General features: G+C 39.5%; 1 protein-coding gene across 1 annotated transcript in view; it reads right to left on the reverse strand.

Moving 5' to 3' along the window:
* Nucleotides 1-715: 715 nt before the first annotated feature.
* The window catches only part of cfap91 (cilia and flagella associated protein 91), a 27,285-nt gene continuing 2,795 nt past the window's right edge, over nucleotides 716-25,205 (reverse strand). Inside the window, exons 3-17 of the mRNA XM_060877386.1 lie at nucleotides 25,145-25,205; nucleotides 24,877-24,954; nucleotides 20,174-20,230; nucleotides 19,752-19,936; nucleotides 19,124-19,301; nucleotides 18,537-18,694; nucleotides 17,836-18,015; nucleotides 14,386-14,519; nucleotides 13,603-13,716; nucleotides 12,687-12,758; nucleotides 12,182-12,328; nucleotides 9,865-10,086; nucleotides 8,619-8,767; nucleotides 5,686-5,777; nucleotides 716-1,553 (exon numbers count right to left, since the gene is read on the reverse strand). The exon at nucleotides 25,145-25,205 is cut by the window's right edge and continues 97 nt beyond it. Coding sequence (XP_060733369.1) covers nucleotides 1,360-1,553; nucleotides 5,686-5,777; nucleotides 8,619-8,767; nucleotides 9,865-10,086; nucleotides 12,182-12,328; nucleotides 12,687-12,758; nucleotides 13,603-13,716; nucleotides 14,386-14,519; nucleotides 17,836-18,015; nucleotides 18,537-18,694; nucleotides 19,124-19,301; nucleotides 19,752-19,936; nucleotides 20,174-20,230; nucleotides 24,877-24,954; nucleotides 25,145-25,205 — 2,021 coding nt within the window. The 3' untranslated portion in view covers nucleotides 716-1,359. The remainder of the gene's footprint in view (nucleotides 1,554-5,685; nucleotides 5,778-8,618; nucleotides 8,768-9,864; nucleotides 10,087-12,181; nucleotides 12,329-12,686; nucleotides 12,759-13,602; nucleotides 13,717-14,385; nucleotides 14,520-17,835; nucleotides 18,016-18,536; nucleotides 18,695-19,123; nucleotides 19,302-19,751; nucleotides 19,937-20,173; nucleotides 20,231-24,876; nucleotides 24,955-25,144) is intronic.

Here is a 25,205-nt window from a genome sequence, read left to right on the forward strand (position 1 = left end):
CCAGTGACAGCAGATGGAACTAGGCAGTTGGCTAATTAAAACTACATAACTGTGGCATTTCCTAATGTTTATTTTCTCTGTAACTAAATCTTAAATTATTTTGTGCCCAAAGTGAGTTACATCGATTTGTGTTTTGTGCTTTTGTGTAAATAGGATCTACTGTAAGTGCAATATACTGTATAAACTTCACCAAATCTTTACCAGTGGTTTGTATGTATGTTTTCTGACACAGCAGACTGCTGAAAATATGGTGGGGAACTTAGTGATTGGGAACTTAGATGTTGGACTACTACTGATCAGAAGACTGAGAGATCAAATCCCAGGATCACAAAGCTGCCACTACTGGGCACTTTAAGCAAAGCCCTTAACTGCTCAGTTGTATAAAATGTGATAAATGTAAGCTGCTGACGATATGGGTGTCTGATTAATACTATTGAACACTGATCCTGTCTGGCCTTTTGTTTAGCTGTCATGCACATTGATGAAGCAGATTCTTAAAATTCAACCCATTCTCACATTTTTATTCAAAAGGTCAAACTTGAGGCATCAGGTGCGAGATTATTAAGCAGGAAGACCGGAAAGTCTAGTAGAACCAATTTGTACAAAAATGTGTACATTTATTTAATAAACATGTACAAGCGTATGAGAACATTTCACATTATTGAATGAAGTGTTCTGTGATACATACTTCTGAATATGAAACAATTTCCACCCACATGTTACTATATAAACTGCTTTATTTGTTATATATATATATCTCTACAAGCCACTGGTGCACTGACTACAAGTCAAAAGAAAACAATTTGGTCAGTAAACACAACAGAATCGAACAAAAACAAACAAACAACAACAACAACAACAACAACAACAACAAAAAACCTGAAGATAATAAAATGAACTATATGATATGAAACGATACACTATATGTTTTTAACTAAACCTGACCATCACACCCATAGATGGTTCTTTCAGCCCCAAGGTTGGAAACACACTTTTGTGTAAGATGTCTTTGTATTTTGTCACATTCCAATTTTCTTTGATTTAAGAGGCTCAATCCTTTTTCAGCATGACAATGCCAAGGTGCACAAAGTGCAGATGATAAATACTGTACATGGTTTGTAGCAAGAATGAAGTGGAAAAACTGGAATGACCTACACAGAACACTGACCTCAACCTCATTAAAAACCTTTTGGATGAACTGAAATGCAGACTGCACTCCAGACCTCCTCACTTGATCTTACTTCTTAGAAATAGCGGCGGTTATTTTAAAAGAAAAGGGAACTGAATCTAGAAATTGAAAGGAATATGAGCGTATTGGTGAGATATCAAGCTAAACTGCGTCCCTCTTACTGATGTTCCCTAATCGGTGTGTTCGTTCTCCTGATGGCGATCGCTGTTGTGTGAAACCTCCTCCACCTGCTCGACTATCTGTGAGAGCAATGAGGTGGAGGCTTTGCTTGTGGGAGAAAGGAGCTGAGGGCTCGTGGATGAGCTATCAGTGTCATGGATGAGGGAATGTGCTGCATGCAAGTGCCTCCTTTGACTCTGCTTCACTGAAAAAAGATAAAGGGGTGGTTATGAAAAAAGAAAATTGAGAGAGAAAGATTACAGATAATATATAGGCTGATGTTTGCAGGTGATGTTCATGGCCATACAGTATATTCCAGAAACTAACTTCCAGTATAAATCCCTTGCCTGCCCTACTACAAAGCAGGGTAAAACATTTTTTTATTACTTATCAATAATTACACATTAGAACCTCTCAGACCTTCCTCCAACCATAGGGGTTGGATCTCTGGCACACACTTGAATATTGCACTGCTAAGAGTGATGTGGGTGAAATGAAAATTAGCATCTCCTAGAAGGAAAAGAGTAGGAAGCTTCCTTCAGATTGTGGGAGTTTAGGCAGCACTGTATCTTGTTCTCGAGAGATGGGAGAATAGAGTGGAAAACAAAAAGAAAGAGCTCAGTTTGTGGACTGAGATCTCTGTCTAATAGTCAATCTATGTCCCTACCATCACCTATGGTCATATGCTGTAAGAAATTAACATAATAATAAGGCCATAAGTGGATATAAGGTTCCTCAGCAGAATGGCAGAGAAAATTTATTATCCATGACTGGGTAAGGAGCTTGACAAATCTTGACAAGATCCTCAGAGTACTTTAAATTGAGAAGAACCACATGTGGGGTTTTGGGTACCTTACAACAACGATGATACAATGAATCAGGCCCAGGAATTGCTTATGTATCATAGCTGACATAGATGGAGACATTTAGAGATCCTCCAGAAGGAGTTGAATCTTGAGGCTGGGGATAGCAGAAGGTCTGGACTTGACCTTATCTTCCACCAGGAAAAGTGAAATCAAGTCTGCTGACTAGTTTACACTGTGTTTGAAGGGTACTGTACTGTACATCTCCATAATCCCTGTAGTCCATATAAGTATAGCGCTGCTGTACTTGTGTTTGTCTTCGATATTATTGCACTTTATATTGTCATGTTTTAAGGTTACTATGTTTGATTTGTGTTGCACTATTGTCTCAAAGGCAATAGATTTTTCCATTGTACATACTGTGTACGCATATTCAACCAAGACGACAGTAACCTGATAAAAACTCCATATGTGTCTGTCGAATGTGGCTAACACTTTAAATTGTAATGCACTGCAATGTAGCTCAGAATAAAAGATAAAAAATATATACAGATTTTTAATCAAAGAATAATTGTTAGGTTAGATCAGTGAGTTGAAAATGTGTAGTTCATTATGTTAATTACACAGCTGAGACTGATTAGATTGTAATTGGTGACTATGAGCAACAACATTTTCCATGGAAACAGGATGCTAAGACATAAAATCCTAGAAGACCAACACAATTATACTCTAAACTGTGACTCACGTCTGTGATAATGCCATCGCAATTATAAATCTCTGCAGGGCTCTCAAGTATCACGCATTGTGTGTGACAGTCACTCATCTCGGTCTTTTGTCACGCTCTCTTGCCACACATTGTATTTGTCACGCAGAAAAACATACTATTTATCATATATTTAATATGCCGCAGCACCCAAAATGTCTCTGTCCGCACCGCTGTCTCTATGGAACCGGGCAGGAATCAAGCGCGTCTCCCCTGGAGTTCTTAGTCGACCCTGACACTTATCAGCCAATCAAAAAAAGAGGCTACACAACAGCCAATCAGAAAATAGCACTATTGTATATGGGTAGGGGCACGGTGGCTTAGTGGTTAGCACATTCGCCTCTCACCTCCAGGGTCGGGGTTCGATTCCCGCCTCCGCCTTGTGTGTGTGGCGTTTGCATGTTCTCCCTGTGCCTCCAGGGTCGGGGTTCGATTCCCGCCTCCGCCTTGTGTGTGTGGCGTTTGCATGTTCTCCCTGTGCCTTGGGGGTTTCCTCCGGGTACTCCGGTTTCCTCCCCGGTCCAAAGACATGCATGGTAGGTTGATTGGCATCTCTGGAAAATTGTCCATAGAGTGTGATTGTGTGTGTGAATGAGAGTGTGTGTGTGTGCCCTGCGATGGGTTGGCACTCCGTCCAGGGTGTATCCTGCCTTGATGCCTGATGACGCCTGAGATAGGCACAGGCTCCCCGTGACCCGAGGTAGTTCGGATAAGCGGTAGAAGATGAATGAATGAATGAATGTATATGCGTAAGATTTAACGCAACAACCAATGAAAAAAAGCAAATCCTGGAATTGTTCAGCATCATCCTCGTTCACCCACAGAGAAACCCACTGGAGCTGCGAGCATCACTTTGAGCACAGAGTAAGTCATGATCTCCTGTTTTAATGTTACAACAAATTCACAACTTGTTTGACAAAAACAATGACATTTTGACTGCTGTTAGAAAAAGTTTCCCAGATAATCTGCATCAGTTTTTCATGAGTGTCTGTAACTTAGCCAAAAGATTTACAACCTGTTCACTGACAGGCTATACAGGCTAGACATATTTAAAATATGTCACTCTTGCCTGTCTTCAAAACTTGAGAGCCCTGTCTCTGCTGTGAATTTCTGTAATTTGTTTGAAGTACTAATTTGCTAGAAAGCACAACTGATGGCTGGGAATATTGGACTGTTAGGCAGCAGGTTATTTTGGCTAAATGGAAACTAATTTGCAACCTTTTGAGATTAAACCATAAAAATAGTTGTTACTGATAGCTGTTAAAATAGGCTACACCTTATTTTTGATCTGAATGTTGAAGATGAAGCACATCTGAGTTTTATCTGTATTAACATACTGTAGCAGGTCACTAACAAAAACTGCTTAACAAAAACGCCCCTGCTGGGCCACTATTGTTCTCCATTTAAATCCTTGCTGACAATTCAATCAAGTAAAGTCATGAAAGTTTTACTGTCGTCTCAACAAAATCCAGCTAATAGAGTACACTGTCAAATGAACGACGCACTTCCAGTACTATATAAAGTGCATGTGTGCAAACATGGGAAAACAGTGCAAGAAAATACAGCACTATACTGTAACTGACAAAGGACAGTGCAGTGCAGATCAGTAAACAGTTCTGAAGTGAATAAAGAGCAAGAGGGTAATTCATTACTAAAGAAAGTGTGCAAAGGAATTGCAATAATATTTTGTTGTGTATGAGTGTGTGTGCTATTTAGATCTCCTTTGGCATGGGGAAGAATCTGTTACTCAGTCTGGCTTTGGTACCTTTGGTACACTTTGGTACCTTTTATCCAGACAGAAGGAGGATGAAGGAGTTTGTGTGAGGTGTGTGTGGGGTCATCCACAGTAATGACTTTGCAGATGCAATGTGTGGTGACTAGCTGATTAGATGTGATTGATTAGCTAGATAGATGTTTGAAAACATTACATTTTGAGTACACATACACGGGTGAAGTCGTAGCCTAATGGTTAGAGAGTTTGACTCCTAACCCTAAGGTTGTGGGTTCGAGTCTCGGGCCGGCAATACCACGAATGAGGTGCCCTTGAGCTGCCCGCTGCTCTGGGTGTGTGTTCACGGTGTGTGTGTTCACTGCTGTGTGTGTGCACTTTGGATGGGTTAAATGCAGGGAACGAATTCTGAGTACGGGTCAACATACTTAGCTGTATGTCACATCACTATGTCACGTCATATGGTTATGTAGCTGTAAGTCTCCCAGTGGATCATGTGTAAGTGTTGAAAGTGTAACCCAATCATATAATGTGATCTCATCTGAGTATTTATAAACTAGTTACGTGCATTACAAGGCTCTAGACTTGTAACTAAATGGGCTTAACTAAAAATATGATTTTGTCCTCAGTTGTGCAAAGTTCTGACTTAGATAAGACCTGTGCACCCTTCTTCTACTTGTTTCTGCTTCATTTCCCAGAATGCAGTTGATGTAATCTCAACAGACCTTGTTTCCAACTACACATTTACACTGTGCCCCTTCATCTTATAGAAATTTCTTGTGCTTTTGTGTTACACAATCTTAGCGCACTCTTAGTGTTGTTACTGACATTACAATTACTTGATATTAACAGCTTTATTTCTAGTAAATATATTGTGCACAGAGCTCAAAATAGAATAAAAATCTTCCTTTAGGTTGTATTACAAGCTTTTCCAGGATGAATAAAATCCTCTGTAGTTCAGCCTATATACAGTACCTGCATTCTATTTATGTTATAATTACAACTTGAATAATTACAGATTCGCTCTGGGAGGAAAACCCACCTCTCTCACGGGCAGTGACCTTCTGTACTTCAGGAATGAGGAAGCTGTAGACAAGTTGAGCTACAATCTCCTCTGACTGCTCATTGTTTCTCCTACACACACACACACACACACACACACACACACACACAAAACAAGAGGAGGAGAAACAGCACAGAAGTCAACAATCAAGTAGGGTGTTTAAAATAACCAAGCTTTAATAATCAAAGCACATAATGTATAAAACAATTTGGACCATGTTCAAATTAGACTGAACAGTGAAGCATTTTTTATATTCAGATCTTTGAATATAAATTGTAAATTATTTTCTAAATAACCTTCTGTCACAAAATGTCAGCACTGTCTCTATAGCTTTATGCACGCATACTGTGTCTCGCAGCGAATGGAAATGGTTAATTTTTTAATGACAGCTGGTGACTTTTCCTGTCACGTGAGGGACTGCATCCGTTAACCAGTAGATGTGGGCGTATCCAGCGACATGACAAAGTTAAAAAAAGTTGAACTTAATGTAAATACGGAGTGACTTGGTTCAGCGACTACCAATGGAAGTCAAGACAGTAGAGCGCATGTAATCTGTGACAAAGAGCACACACTAGTTCTCCTTCATCTCGTATGATATGATACAGATATATGATATGATGCTGAATTTCATATACAAACACCAAAGCTCCCTAAAGAATGATTAATTTCATTGAGGAATGTAATTACTATGGCAACTAGTACTGTATGAATGCCTACCGGCGATTTCTGAGTACGGCCACTAAAGACTTGCAGCGATAAAACTGTAGTATGCGTAAATGTAGCTTATGCCTGTTTATCAAATAAACACAAAGTTTTTGCTTTAAATGGCAACATCTGTGTATTTTTTCCTTCCTGTTCCAGTCCTTTTTTCTGTTTTTGTTTTTCTGTAAGAAAAGTTAGAACGCAGAAAAATTAAAACAAATCCATGGCCAAAATTTTAACCTCTCATGTACTGTAATAACAGCAAGGCTGAATGATTTAAAATGTGCTTTATTCTCTATTTGACTTCATTCACACCACAAACCTGTGCCACAATGTTAACTAGGTGGCTTTTGATAATGTCAGGGACAGATTAGGATGCTCCGCCATTAACACTACAAATGTAACATGTTCCTAAGCATCCTAGTCCACCTGAGTCCTGGATTGAGTGCTGTTTAATGGCCTAACTAATCACCTGAGAAGGATAAGTTTGATTGGGGCTTACGGGATGTTCCCTTATGACAGTGGTCTTCACTATTTTTTTCATGTGAGCCACACTGATAGGACAAAGTCAATAGGAGAGCCACTTTCACCGCAAAGTATGCCAAGTTATTCAGTCTTAAATAGCTTATCTGCTTAAATACGATGTACAATATTGCAATACAATAATTACTTAAAAATCATTCTTTATTATGCATTATTTATTACCTCTTTTGTCACTGTCACATTGCTTTGTTGCTGTTCATTTTGTGCATCATTTTTTAGTCCGTGTGTACAGTGAACACAAGTTGTTAACTAGCATGAAACACAAACTAGCTTCTGGCAGGCTAAAAACTGGCTATAGTGAGTCAGTGACGAGTCAAATCATATATATAAATATATATTATTATTTGTAATAGAACACATTCATTGTTCTATGCTTCCCTGATTGTTTTTAATGTTATTTAAATGAAAAATAAATTTTAACCACATGATCATATCATCGTATTATTTACTGCCATGCGAGCCGCATGTTAAAGCTTGGCGAGCCGCAGGAGGCTCGCGAGCCACGCAATGAGTAACACTGCCTTATGATGATTCAATCATATTTTTGTCACTATTTTAACACAATACCAGTTGTCACAAGTTCACGTGACTTCAGTGGATACAGTTCTGTCCTGGTGTGGTACTGTCTGTCCAACAGATCTAATCATCCATTCATGTCAGCACATCTGGTTTGGAAATGTATTCATTTTAACCACAAATGATCAGAAACATTTCCGTATATAGTGCACCCATAAATTCAATACCCTTTCTTCCATGATCTTTTCTTTTTCAGTAACAAGCCACTTAGCTTTCAAGGTTTTTTTTAATGAAATCAATATTTCCCAGGGGGGGCACGGTGGCTTAGTGGTTAGCACCTTCGCCTCACACCTCCAGGGTTGGGGGTTCGATTCCCGCCTCCGCCTTGTGTGTGTGGAGTTTGCATGTTCTCCCCGTGCCTCGGGGGTTTCCTCTGGGTACTCCGGTTTCCTCCCCCGGTACAAAGACATGCATGGTAGGTTGATTGGCATCTCTGGAAAATTGTCCCTAGTGTGTGATTGCGTGAGAGAATGAGAGTGTGTGTGCCCTGCGATGGGTTGGCACTCCGTCCAGGGTGAATCCTGCCTTGATGCCCGATGATGCCTGAGATAGGCACAGGCTCCCCGTGACCCGAGGTAGTTTGGATAAGCGGTAGAAGATGAATGAATGAATGAATATTTCCCAGGTCAAAACCACTCACTGTAGTATTGAGTGCTTTATTCCTGATCCACTATCAGTATCTTCTACTCACACAAAATTTCCTCACCATGGCCTTCAACACAACCATGGATATTAAACATAACGGGGCTCTGAAGGCCAGTCTAGAAATTTACACTCCACACTGAAATCCAAGGTCACAGCCTAACCACAAATTATAGTCAATATATAACAATCCTAATGAATTTGAAGCTTAATTTCAATGCATAGTCACTTTCAATGCATAGTCACAATTTCAATGCATAGCTTATGTGTATTATGGCATTAAAGGTCTCGCTTCTCGGCTATCAGCCAAACAATAAGATTTATAAGACGATAATTCATCGCCCACCGTATCAGTCTACTAATAGACTCTATACATGAAACTCGTGTAGCAAAGCTTAACCTGAAGCTTAGGATTGAGGAATACTCAGAGTGACTGTTCTGTTGCTTACATTTCCTCCATGGCATAGGTGATGTTGTTGAGCTCCTCTGCAAACTGGTGGATCTCTTCTCTGGCCTGAGCCTCGGCTGTTTGATCGATGCTGTGCAGGATCACATCCTCAAGGTAGAGATCCACTGTGGCCTGGTGCACCTTCATCACCTGAGAGCACACAGTACAATAAATACAGCTGTAGGCAGAAATGTCACTTTTTTATTAATTTTTCAAGTGACCAAACACCAAACACCACCATAGCATGTTGGACACCCTACTAAGTAACACACTTTTTGGCAGATATCACATCTTGCAAACACTTTTTGTAGCTTCAGTAGGAGTCCTTCTGTTTGTGTCAGGCATAAGCTAGTCCTTCAAATACAGTACATTGTTAACCACTGTTCATTGTGGAATATTCCTACTTATATAGGTACATAAAGCTTCAAGATTTTCTGAAGAAGTCCATGGTGGATTTCTAAAGGTGTGTCCCTCAGTCTCTTCCAGTCTCTTTTTTGACTGATTGTGTCACACTTGCTTTCAGAATTTTTTTCCCTGGAATCCATTCTTCCATCTCCTTGTGCATTGTTTCCTGTAACCAGCTGCCACAAAACTACAAATCATAATAGATCCACTCCCATGTTTAACAAATGGTGTGTTCATGTTCAAGGTGTTTTTATAGTCATCCTCTGTTTTGGTAAGCATCAAGTAGCTTCATTTTTAGATCCTCGGTCGGCTGTTTTCTGAAGCTCATGAATGTTTAGTATTAGCACAAGGTTTGGAGAGTCAAAGAATTTATTTTGCTCTGATATTAATTCCTAATGACAATTCTTGGCCTGAGCGATGCATCCTAACCAACATCCTAATTCTCTCTATCACTTAGATGTGGTAGATTAATGATTAAGGTTTTGGACTACCGATTTATGTTGGAATCCGAGGTACACCAAGCTGCCACTGCTGGACCCCCAGAGCAAAGCACTTAACCCCCGATTGCTCAGTTAAAAGACACTTTGGATAAGAGCATCTGCCAAATGCCATAAATGTGTATCCTGATGATAAAGATTAACAAAAACTAACAAAAATGTCCAATATTAAAGATATATTACAAGCAGAAACAATTAAACAAAGCATTAGTTTAGGGGTTTCCAAAATAATGCAACCGGGATATTGAAAATTATAGTATATTAAGTTTAATCACATTAATGGTGGAAAAAAATGCCATAAAAAATGACTAAGAGTAGATATTTTGGGAGAGGGAGTATGTTCACCTGTCTGAAGATCTCATCCTCCTCTCTCCGTCTCCGCTCCTCCACCTGTCTCCTACCACTCTCTTCAGCCTCGCGAAGGCGCCGGTCCCTTTCTGCCAGTAGCATGTAAGCATGGATCCTTCTTTCCTCCTGCAGGCGAACCAGCTCCTTCGACAGGAAGTCCAGCATGTCGCCAATCACCTCCCCTGAAAGGCCGTCTACAAAGCTCTGTATCTGAGCCGTCTGAGAGAAAGAAATTCAGTAGTGTTGGATTCTAAAACCTTTTTAGTGCAAAAAATTGCTGCTAGTGATGAAAATTCTTAGTAAAAATAAGAGTTATTCACTTAGTTATTCACAAAGCTTAATGCTTAAAAGAGGTCAGAAATGATATGTTGGAGATGTTAACATTTACAATTACATTGCATTAACCACAGAAGTTGCAAACCAGTGACTTCCATATTAGATCGGTCAAGGCCCAGGTTAACAACAACCACCACCAGCACTGTCGATCTACGGGGTGAGGCGGAAATTGCACTACTGTTGGTCAAGGAAGGAAAGGAAGGAGAAGACTTCATAATCAGAAACAGATGAGGAAAGGCAGGAGTATCGGTCTGAGAATAGAGGCTCTTAACGTTGGTACAGTACAATGACAGGGAAAGGTAGAGAGCTGGAGGAAATGATAGAGAGAAGTAAGGTAGATATACAGTACTGTGACGTGACATACAGCTAAGTACGGTGACCCATACTCAGAATTCGTTCTCTGCATTTAACCCATCCAACGTGCACACACACAGCAGTGAACACACACACACTGTGAACACACACCCGGAGCAGTGGGCAGCCATTTTATGCTGCAGCGCCCAGGGAAGCAGTTGGGGGGGTTCGGTGCCTTGCTCAAGGGCACCTCAGTCGTGGCCAGCCCGAGACTCGAACCCACAACCTTAGGGTTAGGAGTCAAACTCTAACCATTAGGCCACGACTTCTGTGTGTACAGGAGACCAGGTGGAAGCGGAGCAAAGTACTATACATGTATCGGAGGGGGACACAAACTACTTTATTATGGAAGAGAAATAGGGTAGGATTGATCCTGAAGGATGAGTTTGTGAGGAATGTTCAAGAGGTAAAAAGAGTGTCAGACAGGGTAATCAGTTTGAAGTCAGAAATTCAAGGGGTGATGTTGAATGTCATCAGTAGTTATGCTCCACATGTGAAAAGAGGTGAAGTGGTGAGTGCAGGCGTGTTGGAGTGTGTAGAGAAAAGTGTCAGTAGTGTTGAGTGACAGAAGAGTGTCAGCATGAATTAAAGTAAAGGTTTACAAGGCAGTAGTGAGAGCAGCTCTGCTGTATGAGTTAGAGACTGTAGCAGTGAGGAAAAGACATGAGGCAGAGATGGAGGTAGCAGAGATGAGGATGTTGAGGTTCTCTTTAGGAGTGACGAGGATGGACAGGATTAAGAAGGAGCACATCAGAGGGACAGCTCAGGTTGTCTGTTTTGGGGACAAGGTCAGAGAGGATAGATTGAGATGGTTTGACATGTGCAGAGGAGGTCAAGAGAAAGGCTAAAGAGGAGATATATGGATGTGTTAAAAGAGGACATGAAGGTAATAGCTGCGAGAGTAGAGGATGCCAAGGATAGAGAAACAGATATTTCGCTGTGGTGACCCCTAATGGAAAAGCCTCAAGTAGAAGAAGAAGAATATACAGATGTTAGCTCATTTTTAATCCCTACACAATATAGCCTCAAATACCTACATAGAACAAAGTGAAGGTTTATAATAAACAATATTTAAAATAGCTCCTTTTTTATTGGACAACCAATCACAGTCTTCAAAATAATGTGCCATACCCAGTAACAGGCTTAAGCCCCGCCTCCATTCTAAGATAAAAGTTGTTGTATTTTCCTTGACCAGAGTTGCTCTGAGTTTGGTCCTGAATCACTCTTAAGATTCCTAGTTAGAATTTTTTTAAGTTAAAATTAGGAGCTTTCTTAGAATCTTTACGAATACAGACCCAGAAGTTTCATTACTTTCATTACAGTTCTGAAAGTACTTTATAGGTTTATATTCTGCTTTGTATTTTTTATTTCAAAACATTTCCAGTGGAATATTCGGATTGTTCACCATGTTGTTTCTTTTACATACACAGGTTTTTTTTTTTTCACCATAATACCCTTGTAACAAATTTAGATCAAGAATGCTTTACAAAAAAAAAAAAAAAACTGGATCAGAGGTCAGTTATATAAATCAGCACATGTCCTTTTCATTGGTGTAGTCATGCACACATCACGCAGCATGGCTCACAGTGAAAGTGTTGAATGAGTAGGCTGTTTATCTGCTTACCCTGCTCTCAGTGAGCTCGTGCTGTCTCTGCAGGGCCTGTGTGACCTGTTTATCTGCTCTCTGGAGTTCTTGCTCCTCCCGCTGTAGGCTGTGGGTCGTGCGCAGCTCCTGAATCAGCTCCAGATGTTTCTCTACACCTTCCAGCATCTGGAATACACCAGACACTACATCAGAGAACAGCTGTACACATTAAGACTTTGTGAAAGAGCTCCTGAGAAAGAGACCCGGTCATCGCATTCACATAGAGTACAGTAGGAAATATAAACTGGAGTTTGTTCAATTGAGTCGATCGTTTCAGGAGTCGATTAGGAGTTCAGATTAAAATTTAATTTGTACACAATCATCCACAGTATGACATGCAGAAAGAAAAATGGAATTAATTAGTTAATTAATTAGCTAACAGTAGACAAGAAAATAGAAAAAAGAGGGACAATAAAACAAAATAGAATATGTATAAAATATAGAGGAATATGGGGAATACGAGGGGATTTTATTATCTGTGTACCTGGGTCTGAATGGCTGTTCCTCGGATCAGCTTCTGTAGAAAAATGACAGCAAGCTCCTTTTCCTCGTCTCCCTGGAAAAGTTCAATATTTACCATATAACGTCATGCTGTCTACATAACACGATTCCATTTATATACAAAATCTGTTGTTTTCCTGTTTAATATGTTTCTATATACAGTAAATTTAAATAAATTTAATATTTTTAGCTTTTTGCAGTCAGAAACCCCTTTATTAAATATATATATATATATATTCACAGACCTCTCAGTACACATTTATTTTACAAGTGATTAAAATGATTGCGAAATATTCAAATTAAATGTGTTTTAATAATATTTATTGGCATGAGATGGCTTTTCATCTATAATGTAGATTTTTTAAATTAAAATTGTCATTATTTGTCAGCTGATGTTCTTTAAGGCATAATAACAAGAATAATGGGTAGTTTAATAAAGTCCTTGACTAGGATTACAGTCCCCACTTTCAGAAACATGGTTCTAGATGGTTCTGGTTCTGCTGCCTGAGTCACCTCAGACTTGCTCATTGGGGATAAATACAAACACATTTAAATACATCTAATATTAATCTTGAATTCTGTATTATATTAATCTTTATATGATTCTTTATAACAACCTTTTGTTCTATGTTTATGTTTTGTAAAGCTGCTTTGAGACAATGTCAATTGTAAAAAGCGCTATACAGATAAATTTGAATTGGATTTAACTGAATTGAATAACACTGCTGGTGTCTAGCATGGGATCTGCAATGGGAACTATGTAGTCAGTCTTCTACAACAAGTCTTGTTTTTACATGCTGCGATTTTCCATTTCAGTGCCAAGAAATGTGCCAAGAAATGTATGCAGTAAATATACAGCGTGTTTATTTTTTCACAGCTAGCGTGTAGAAGTGGATTACCTCAGGAGGCACGTCCACCTCAGGCGTTGGGGGACGAGGGACTGGTTTCTCCACCCTATAAAGGAAGCGCAGAGGTTTCTTTTCCTCCACCTGGACCTTCTTGTCTTTCAGTGCCTGCAGCAGATGTATTGAATGAACCGACTGTCTGCACCCTGTGCGCTCAAACAGGCCATCTGTGCAGTTTATAAAAACAGCACAGGGCCTGTATGTAATACTCATATACTGTATACTCTTAGCTGGTCACAGGGGTGAACAAAGTGTTGAGAAATTATAATAATAGCATATTTATATGTACTAGGTATTAAGGCAAAAAGTATAGAGGCAAAAAATTAGGGGAGTAAAAGGTTAAAAAAAAGTAACTACTTTTAAATGTATTGAAATAAATAAGAAGTAAAAAGCAAAAATGTTTCATACCAAAAGCATTTTTTTTTATTTTAGTTGTTAGAATATCTATATAAATAATGCATGAATTGCAAGCTTCATGGATTGCAGAGTTTTTTTTCCTCCATTGGTGAGCCTGATTAGATGCTTTGAGCCTGACTGGATGCTAAACTGATCCCTTTCAGTTGACATGAAGCCTACATTTATTGTCTGGATGAGAGACTTTTGAGATTTATAACAATGTCTGAATACAAATTTTACAGAGATATTCACATAATAATCTGAGTTATTAACCCCATGAATGAGAATACAATTAACAGAAGGTCAGTTGCATCTGAAAGCATGCAGTTCTTCTGTGCTTACCCAATAAATAGCTCATGGTAAAGTGTTTTTTTTTTTTACCTCGTAAGTCTTCAATAACTCAATTTCTCTGCGGTCTGAGCGACTGATGAAACCTTTGTTCTTCTTTGGCCTTGGGATTTTTATTTGTGGCTCCTGGACTGAATGTGGAAGACCTGCCTCCAGCTCTAACAGACCTTACACACACATACACACACACACACACACACACACACACACACGAGTCATACATATTTATAAACCTGGTAAAATGAATTAGTATAATGATTCAGTCTAATGAACTTAAATCAACATACAGTATGTGAATGCTGATAAGATTTTGTCTTCTAGCCTGATAACTGCAATAAAATATTGTGCTTTTGTACCCTTTTAGCTCATTTAAGTGCATAGGGATTGTGTATTGATTAAAATCAGTTTAATTGAGCATTATATAAATAAATAAATGAAATAAATAAATGAAACACATCAATCTGTCCTGAAAAAAAAGATCATGTATGTGAAATCAAGGACTGCTCGAGGCACAACAAGTGAAGCTGAACCAGAGAATAGTATGGTGTGGTGTGAATTAAAAAAAAAGCTGAACACCAGAAGATTCTTAAGTGTGAAGATTGTTAATGAAGAGCAGATGCATCCCTGTGTTACTTTTCTTTGTACTACAGCACTGATGGCTTCTTCATTCGAATTGGTTGAATGGTTGTCAGTACAACAGTGCAGGTCTACCTGTATATTAAGCCCTTTGTTAACAGTGCTGTATAAGTAAAACTAAACTGAATTGTTCTGAATTTGGGACGCATTTCTGATGAAACTGGACAGGTGTAAATGTTTTTTCGTCTTCTTTTTTGCATTCTGAAAACCGCATACACCAAAGTGTGTTCCATCTCAATTACCCCGGAAATGAGGTCAAAATTTGCATTTTGGGCGGGAGTAGAAAGATCGGATTGATATCCGATTCGCCAAGACGCATTTATGTGGCCTAATGTAAATGGAACAGTTTTAACCAGAGGTGGGAGTAAGTCACACATGTGCAAGTCACAAGTAAGTCTCAAGTCTTATCCTTCAAGTCTCAAGCAAGTCCGAGTCATTTTTTGTGAGAGTCAAGTCAAGTCAAGTCAAGTCGTAGCTTGAGTCAAGCAAGTCACTGGCAAGTCATACAGATGTTTGATGATTTAACTAAATGTATATATTAAACAAAGTTAAATCTACAGTATTTATGGACTATGAGTTTTATTTGCAACAAAAATGATTATATGCATTTATTTTTAAAAGGTGTCCACATACAGGTGAGTTGTAAATACAATAAAAAATCTAAAAATGAATAAAAATCAAAACTACAAAGAATAAGATGTAAATGTAACTGAAATAAGGCGTAAAAGCATGAAAAGTTTCAATATGCCTCAAACATGGCAGAAGACCATGGAAAAGTATATATATAAAAAAGTACAATGGTTTCTATGCAACCAAATGGCATTTTTTGAACAGGCATTCCCTTTTAATGGGACATGAAAACATCCGTAAATTAGATCCTTCCCTTTTAACAACAGAATAACAACAACAAGAAATCACGTCAATCAAAAAACGTAAATTATTGAATCCCACAAACCTTGAAGTGAATTAACTATTTTTATTTTTGGGTGAACTATCCCTTTAAATTGAATGTGTGTGCGTGTGTGTTTGCGTGTGCATGCGTGACAAGAATATGACTGTGCTTGCAACTCTGAAGTTTTTTATTTTTATATTTATGTTTTTTATATATATGTGCATCCCCATAAACGATCCATACGCTTTTCACACAAAGCCTAACACTGAAGACCAATTATAAGTGCTATTGCAAAACAGCTGACATTTCCACATAAACAGTGACCAACCATTTACACTACATTGCACTTGCAAAAATTTAATTTGATAGAACTTTGTCATTCAATTGTGAGCGATGTGGTCGCATACTGCTGTTCTTCTCATCTTGCACAAAATCCCGGTACCCGAAATTAATTAAGGTTAATTAAGGTTTATTAGTTAGTGCGCGCGCTCCCTCTGCTTGCCTGCTGCGTCACGTGGTTATATTACGCTCTTGCTGCGTTTAAAAACAGATTTAAAAACAAAATAGACAAAAAAGATAAAACAAAAACGAAAAACAAGTTATTTTGAGTCATTTAACTCAAGTCCGAGTCAAGTCTCAAGTCATGAATGTCAAGTCAAAGTCAAGTCGAGTCTTTTTTTAATATTTGTCAAGCAAGTCTCAAGTCTCAAATTTGTGACTTAAGTCCGACTCGAGTCAAGTCATATGACTCGAGTCCCCCATCTCTGGTTTTAACAAATCAGATAGCTGTCGGATCAGAGAAAACACACGAAGTGACCAGGTGTAAAAAGGCCCCAAAATAGATGTGTTCATGACTGTTTTCATATCCCAACGAAATGAATTTAAACCACTGTTACACTGACCAGGATAAATAAAGAAGTATGAATGCGGTAAAAGCATCTAGCAGAGGTTTGTTTTGTCGTGCATGCCTTTATATCTGACATCTTGCATTAAATTAAACACAAAAAGCATTTTTGAAACAGAGGAATGAATGCATACTTTCTGTTGACTTTTTATCAACAAGATGTAACTTCACAAATCAGTCCATAAAGCTAAATAAATAAAATAGTGTTCTTTTCTGACCCTTTAGTTCTGTAGCTCAGTCCATTCTGGTCTGATGGGCATTCAGATCGACAGGCGGATCGGTATATCCTCTGCAGTGATGCGGTCGATATACCGGTCTGTTGTGGTAAAGAAAGAGCTGAGCTGCAAGGCAAAGCTCTCTATTTACCAGTCGATCTACGTTCCTACTCTCACCTATGGTCATGAGCTTTGGGTCATGACCGAAAGGACAAGATCACGGATACAGGCGGCTGAAATGAGTTTCCTCCGTAGGGTGGCTGGGCCTTCCCTTAGAGATAGGGTGAGGAGCTCGGTCACTCAGGAGGAGCTCAGAGTAGAGCCGCTGCTCCTCCACATCGAGAGGAGTCAGCTGAGGTGGCTCGGGCATCTGTCTCGGATGCCTCCTGTATGCCTCCCTGGGGAGGTGTTCCGGGCATGTCCAATCGGGAGGAGGCCCCAGGGAAGACCTAGGACACGCTGGAGGGAATAAGTCTCTCGGCTGGCCTGGGAAAGCCTTGGTATTCCCCCGGAAGAGCTGGAGGAAGTGTCTGGGGAGAGGGAAGTCTGGGCATCCCTGCTTAGACTGCTGCCCCCGCGACCCGGTCCAGGATAAGCGGCAGAAGATGGACGGATGGATGGATGGATGTATGGTTGTGATTTTATACCCTGCAGAACTTTTATGTTTTTGTTTTAGCTTAACTGCAAATCAATTTGGTGAAATAATTTGCTTGGTCCCTTGCTATACAATAATACACCCAAAACACACATTTCTAAAAGAAAACCAACAAAGTGTCTGAAGGCTCTGCACTGAGCATTAGATATGAGACGGAACTAATTAGCGATACACCACAGACCTTGGTAGGTATCGAGGAAGTGGCTCTTGACGTTGCTTTGTGAGTGTCGATCAGGGAAGACTCCATGGCGGGAGAGTGGTGCGTACGTCTGAGACCCGTAATCCAAGTGCTCAGTGATAACGTCCCGCTTCGTCAGCTTCCCTTCCAAAGTCTTTCTCTTTGCCATGAGTTTCCGCAGAGCTGAGAGAGAAAGAAAAAGAGAGAGAGAGAGAGAGAGAGAGAGAGAGAGAGAGCAATTAAAGGATTAACATTTTTTACTTTGTCTAACGTTTAATTTTAATATAAATGGCTGCACTTATTTTCATCAATAATGGTATTATAAATAATTGTGTGGATGGTGACACATGAAACTTTTTGCATTCATGAGTTGAGTGCCTGGATTGAGCAAACAAAAGAATTTGTGTTTGATTCTTGAAATTGTCATTGTCAAAAGCTGATGACAAGCTGATGCAATCTTTTGCTTATGATAACAGGCAATAAAAACATTCATGAAAGGATTCAGAAAGAACTGTAATGGGAATACATAATAAATTATAAATAGGAAGTTAAATGTAGACCTACAAGATTATTTAAAGTGTTTATCATTGACTTGTTTTGAAGGTCAGTAAATGAGCATCTGTGTTGTAAATTGTTAAAATAATATTAACAGATAATGAATGTGGCCTTTCTTCTAATAATGATGTAAGAGCGTGTGGTCTTACAGAGTGCGTAGTTATTGCGGATTTTCTGGAATTTCTTTTCTTTCTCTCTCTGCAGCTTGGAAAAATGCTCATCCAGCCGATGCACTGTGGCCTTGTTCTGTTTTGACTCTCTCTCCTGTAAAAATCGCACGAGAAGAGCCAAACGAGTCTGTTGCAGCCTGCAACACAAAAAGATAAACATATACAGACCTAGGTGGGTCCATCATACACATATTTACATGCTTACAAGCATTTTCCAATGACGAACGTAATACTTATGACTATGACTAGGAATCTAGTGAGAAATATAGGTCTGGAATACACTAGATTCCAGTTGGGTTGAATGCTTGCCTTGTTATCATTTTCATAACACCAGACTTGTGTTTTTTATTTTGTGTCTCTTTCTATATAATTGTCTAGGGGCTTAAAAGTAAGTACTTGGTTTAGAAGCTGAAAAACCATCTTGGAAATGAACTCTGAAATATTTTCCCTGTCTGGATACTGACATATCTTGAGTGTGTGTGTGTTTATGTCGAGTGAGAAAGAAACCACAGTTCAGAGCCTGAAGGTGTAGCAGAGATGGCTGTAGTAAGCAAACTGTTTCTCACTTCTCAATCTCCTGCTCCCTGAAAGCCCACTCCTTCCTCTCCATCTCATCCATCATCCTCTTCCTCTTGTCCAGCTGAGTGGGATCACTCAGAGGTGGCAGCGTGGCCTCCCACGCCCTCTTCTGTCTCGCTCTTTCTATCATCTCCACCTCATCCAGACCAGCAGGAAGCCCATGACCTGAACATAGAATTCCTTTGGTGATTTCGGACAGTAATTTGGCCCACAGGCTCACTGAACCACAATGTTAAAGTGTTAAAGTCACTTCTGAGTCTGACCACATGCTGAGCAACCTAACACAACCATATACAGTAAGAGATAAGCATCTTCTCTTAAAGTGTTTTATTAAGACAGACAGCTTAGAACATCCATTCATGGATCATAACAGAGATAAGCATCTGACTTTCAAAAACAATTTAGCTGGTGCTTGCCACTTTCATACAGTATATCCTGGAGCTTTAAAGGTGCAAAGATTCATAATGTTTAAAAGTATGTAGATCTATAATATTCTTTTTTTCTTAATTGCAGCAGCTGTATTTTTACTTGAAAAGTAGCAAAATATATAATTTGTCTAGAGATTCCAAAACGCTTGAGAACGACATACAATTATATGTCTTTAAGGTTGCATACCCCAAGAGAAAGTGGCCAGAGAGAGGATTTCTGGAATAGCTGCTCCTGGATGTAGTATGTACTCAGGGCTGTAAGGATCAGTCTGAGCCTCGCTGTCTCTGTAATCTGTCTGAACCCCTACTGTGCGCTGGAACGAGCTTTCCATCCGCTCAGAGATATCTTGCTGAGTAATGTGGGAGTCAGTCCTGTGATAAAATAGACAAATGAGTCGACAAATGAATGCACTCGCAAACATCAAACGAATGCACTCACATCCACCAACAATGTCTTTTAGAAATGTATAGATGCCAAACACCATATTTCTGGAAAAAAATTATATATATATATATATATATATATATATATATATATATATATATATATATATATAAAGTACTTGTATTCTGGAACTAGTACAGTATCATAGGTGTCATGTGACTTACTTAGGTAATGCGAAAATAACATCAGCTGGAATCTGTTGAGCAAAGGGGATGAGTGGACTGATAGAAGAAATAAAGACAGGAAATATAAAGGAAGAATTAATAGGCATAATTATAACAGAAAAAATAACTAGAGTAATTACTTTACAAAGCTGCCTTTCACATCTGCCCTGTTATGTGTTTCTCATTCATACAGACAAGAAACCCATTGAGCTGTATGTCTGAAAATGTTGCCGGTTCATTGTTAATGATGTGCATGATTATAATACATATACACAAATTATTCTCACACACAAAGCATACAACAGGGTTTATATAGATATAAAAGCATCATGTGATTTTTTGTGTGTAAGGACTTTACAAAGACTCTCTCTCATCATTAAAGAGTCACTGTTTTATTAAAGGTGGGGTGTACGATGTTTGAGAAACGCTTCAGAAAACTGAGTCGGGCCGACTAACAAAACAAAAGTGTAGCCAATGAGCAGAAAGGGGCGTAGCCAATGAGCAGAAAGGGGCGTAGCCAATGAGCAGAAAGGGGCATGTCTTGTCAATATGTGGTGGAGAGAGTGTTCAGTGCGCATGTGTGACATTAGCAGAAAGCGATTGAAACATTGACATGGCGGATAAAAACAAAAAGCGAAAAAAGGCTTACGATAAGGCAAGAAGCAGGACCTGTGTTAATATAGGATCAGCTTTCCAGCGCTGGAGAGAACTGAACATCTTCCGCGTGAAACGGAGCTAAACCTTTCACGGTACAACACACAGTACTACAAAAACACGTTTGTATTACCATAGTATTACTCATTGAGGTCATTTATTGATAAAAATATCCCCTTCGGTCAGCTGCCCCAGCAGGTATAATAGTTGCCTGGGTTGCGTATTTATTTGTGGGGCGGAGCTATCAAAACAGGGGTGACACCCATTTGGGTTAGAGGTGTGTTTGTTTTGGTGATTTCAATTGGCTTTCAAACATCGTACACCCCACCTTTAATTCAAGGAAATGGAACTTTAACTATTTTACTGACAAAAATCTAAACTTTGCATCAATTTAAAAAAATTTTTTTATATTAAATCTTTTTATATACTAAATTCATGTACTTCATGCACCGTGTGAAATCTGCACCAATCTGAACAACAATATACTGTCTGGACACTTTAATATGAACATATGCAGCACAAAGTATAAAATTCCTGCAGATATATGACTACAGTTAATGCTCACATGTAGTTTTCTTTACATCACCTTTGTAACAGGAAAAAAATTGCAAATACCACAAATGAACTGTAGATTTTGGCACCTCCACTATAATTGAAAGTATACTTTTCAGAGACATTTTCATATCTTTATGATGAAATATAATACAAAATATGTATTGTTGTTATTGTTGTTCTTTGGCTGTTTCCTGTCACCACAGACGATCGTCCTATCTGCATACGTTTGATTTCGGCACTAAAATGTTTCATGCTGGATTCTCTACCATTTTATCTGGGCTTAAACTACCGAGGGCTTAAGGCCTCACGCTCGACTCACCCTCACCCCAACGCCTCACCCTCAGTCACTGAGAGTTACTCCCTCCCTCATAATTTGATAATAAACTGTTACAAAATTGTGAATAATAATATTTAGAAAGTCATTATTCATGTCATATGGTATGAATATTTCAGAAATTCCTCATCTCCTGAGCTGTCTTTTGCAATTACACTGAATTGTGTGGGAAAACAAATAATCTAGCCATAGGTGTTGCAAGCCAGTGATTTCTGTACTGGTCCCAAGCCTGGATAAATAGAGAGGGTTGTGTCAGGAAGGGCATCCGGCCAATTTTAAACATGCGAGTCGTCAATGTGAATTCCTTTACTGGATTGGTCGAGGCCTGGGTTAACAACGACCGGTGACCGGCACTGTCGACCTACAGGGTGCTGGCAGAAATTGGGCTACTGTTGGTCAAGGAAGGAGAGGAGGGAGAAGGGTTCATAGGCAGAGAGAGAGAAGAGAAAAGTCAGAAGTATAGGACTGAGAAGAAGGACTATAATCATTGATAAAATGACAGGGAAAGGTAGAGAGCTGGCAGACAAGATGGAGAGAAGTAAGGTAGATATGCTGTTTGTGGAGGAGACCAAGTGGAAGGGCAGCAATACAATAGGCTGATATAAACTGTTTTATTATGGTGTGGATAGGAAGAGAAATGGGGTAGAAGTAATCCTGAAGGATGAGGAATGTTTTACAGGTGAAAAGAGTGTCAGACAGAGTAATCAGTTTGAAGTTAGAAACTGAAGGGTTAATATTAAATGTTGTCAGTGGTTATGCTCCACATGTAGGCTGTAAGTTAGAAGAGAAGGAGAGATTCTGGAGTAAGTTAGATGAGGTGATGTAAAATATTCTCAGATGGGAGAGAGTAGTGATTAAAGCAGACTTCAACAGGCATGTTGGTGAGGCAAACAGAGGTAATGAGGAGGTGATGGGCAAGTTTAGGGGTAAGGAAAGGAACCTAGAAGGACTAAGTGGATGAAAATGGCTGTAGTTTACACATATTTCCAGAAGAGAAAGGAACATAGAGTTACATATAAGAGTGGAGGTAGAGGTGCACAGGTAGACTACATTCTATATAAATGAGACAATCTGAGAGAGATTAGTGACTGCAAAGAATCAGAGAGCATCGGATGGTGATGTGGAAAGACAGAAAAGAAGACCAAGTGGTGGAAGATAAAAAATGAAAAATGACATGAGGAATTCAGACAGAAACTGAGACAGGCCTTGGGTGGTCAGGAAGAGCTTCTGGATCAGAAGTGATCAGGGAGACAGGTAGGAGGGTGCTAGATGTGCCATCTGGAAGGAAAAAATAAGATAAGGAAACATGGTGGTGAAAAAGAAATGGGACGTAGAAAGGACCGAAAAAAGTAGACAGGATTGCAAGGAATAACAGCACAGAGTGAAAAGGGACGTGGCACAGGCCAAACAGAAAAAATATGCCAGTTGTATGCCAGGTTACACACGAGAGAAGGTGAGAAGGACTTTTACAGATTAGCGAGACAGTGAGATAGAAATGGGAAGGATGTGCAACGGATAAGGGTGATTAAAGGTTCTAACAGGTGGGGAGACTGTGCAGAGAAGATGGAAGGAGTATGTTAAAGGTCTGATGAATGAGGAAAATGAGGGAAAGACGGGCGTAAGAGGTGAATATTGTAGGGAAGGAAATAGGAAACATTAGCAAGTATTAGGTAAGGAAGGATCTAAGGCAAATCAAGAGTGGAAAGGCTGTTGGTCCAGATGACATACCTGTGGAGGTGTGGAAGTGTCTAGGAGAGACAGCAGTGGGGTTTCTATCTAGATGGTACACAGAGAGTAAGAGAGTAAGAAGATGCCTGAAGAACGGAGGAGAAGTGCTCTAGGGCTGATCTTTAAGTAGAAGGGTGATGTGCAGAGTTGTAGCAACTACAGAGGTATAAAGTTGATGAGCTACATAATAAAGCTATGGGAAAGAGTAGTAAAAGTTAGGAAGGAGATATTTGTGAGCAGCAGTATGGCTTCATGCCCAGAAAAAGAACTACTGATGCAATTTTTGCTCTGAGAACGTTAACAAAGAAGTACAGAGCGTCTTTGTGAATTTGGAGAAAGCTTATGACAGGGTGCCAAGAGAGGAGCTATGGTAGTGTATGAGGATGTCAGAAGTGGCAGAGATGTATGTCAGAGTAGTTCAGGAGATGTATCAGAGGAGTATGACAGCAGTGAGATGTGCTGTAGGTCAGACAGAGAAGTTCAAGGTGGAGGTGGGGCTAGATAATGGATGGGATTTGAGTGCCTTCTTGTTTACTATGGTGATCAACAGTTTGACAAGTGACAGGAAGACAGGAATCACTGTGGACCATAATGTTTGTGGACAATATTGTGATCTGTAGTAAGAGTAGGGAAAAGGTGGAGGAACACAGAGAATGGTGGAGGTCTGCTTTGGAAAGAAGAGGAACGAAAGTCAGTCATTTTAATTCAGTCATAATCATGAATTCGAGAAAAGTTGTACAAGACAGTAGTGAGACCAGCTCTGCTGTATGAGTTAGAGACTGTAGCAGTGAAGAAAAGACATGAGGCAGAGATGGAGGTAGCACAGATGAGGATGTTGAGGTTCTCTTTAGGAGTGACGAGGATGGACAGGATTAGAAACGAGCACATTGGAGGGATGGCTCAGGTTGGCCGTTTTGGGGACAAGGTCAGAGAGACTAGATTGAGATGGTTTGGACATTATTTAACATTATTAATTATTGCTATTTTGGCATTTTGCCAAGAAGAATGGGCACCTCCTGCACAATTATTCCAAAAGACTGCATGCCATCATTGATACTAAAGGGGGCAATACCCGATATTAAGAACTAAAGGCATGCAAACTTTGAACACCGATTATTTCCTTAACTTCTTTTTTGTTATGTTTTGCTTGATGATTGTACCATTTTGTTATCCCTTACATATTAACTGTAGTCCTATAAGAAATAAAATAAATTTCTTTTGCCTTCTCACTCATGTTTTCTTTAAAAACTTGTACACGTCTTGCAAATTCTCCGAAGGTATGAGAACATTTGAGCACAACTGTACAAGTATTCTGAAAGTGTGTGCAGGTTTGCTTTATTTATCAGATCAGTCCTCAGACTTCAAGATAAAACAGTGAATATATACTAATCACCCCGACACAAAATACCACCTGATAAAATACCAAGGTTACCGCTTAAAGAACTTCCAGTGGTCTGCTCCAGTGACATCCTCAGATTTGGGTTTGTGCAGCTGAACACCAGGCAGCGCCCTGCAACCACAAAACACATACAACACGAGCTGCTGCAGAAGCTGTTCACCTTATCAGGCATAAAATACATCCCGTGTGTGGAACAGGTGACAGAGGAAAATGATTATAGGGGCAGGTACAGTTTGGTGTGTGTACTGTACACTTTTGTTCAGAATGCAGGAAGAGGAACTGTGTGTGTGTGTGTTTATACCCTGCTAGTGTCTGCAGTGTCTCTCTCCTCTGCTCAGCATGTCCTCTCCAGCGACGGTTGA

Source organism: Tachysurus vachellii, chromosome 8 (assembly GCF_030014155.1).
Source record: "Tachysurus vachellii isolate PV-2020 chromosome 8, HZAU_Pvac_v1, whole genome shotgun sequence".
NCBI lineage: Eukaryota > Metazoa > Chordata > Actinopteri > Siluriformes > Bagridae > Tachysurus > Tachysurus vachellii.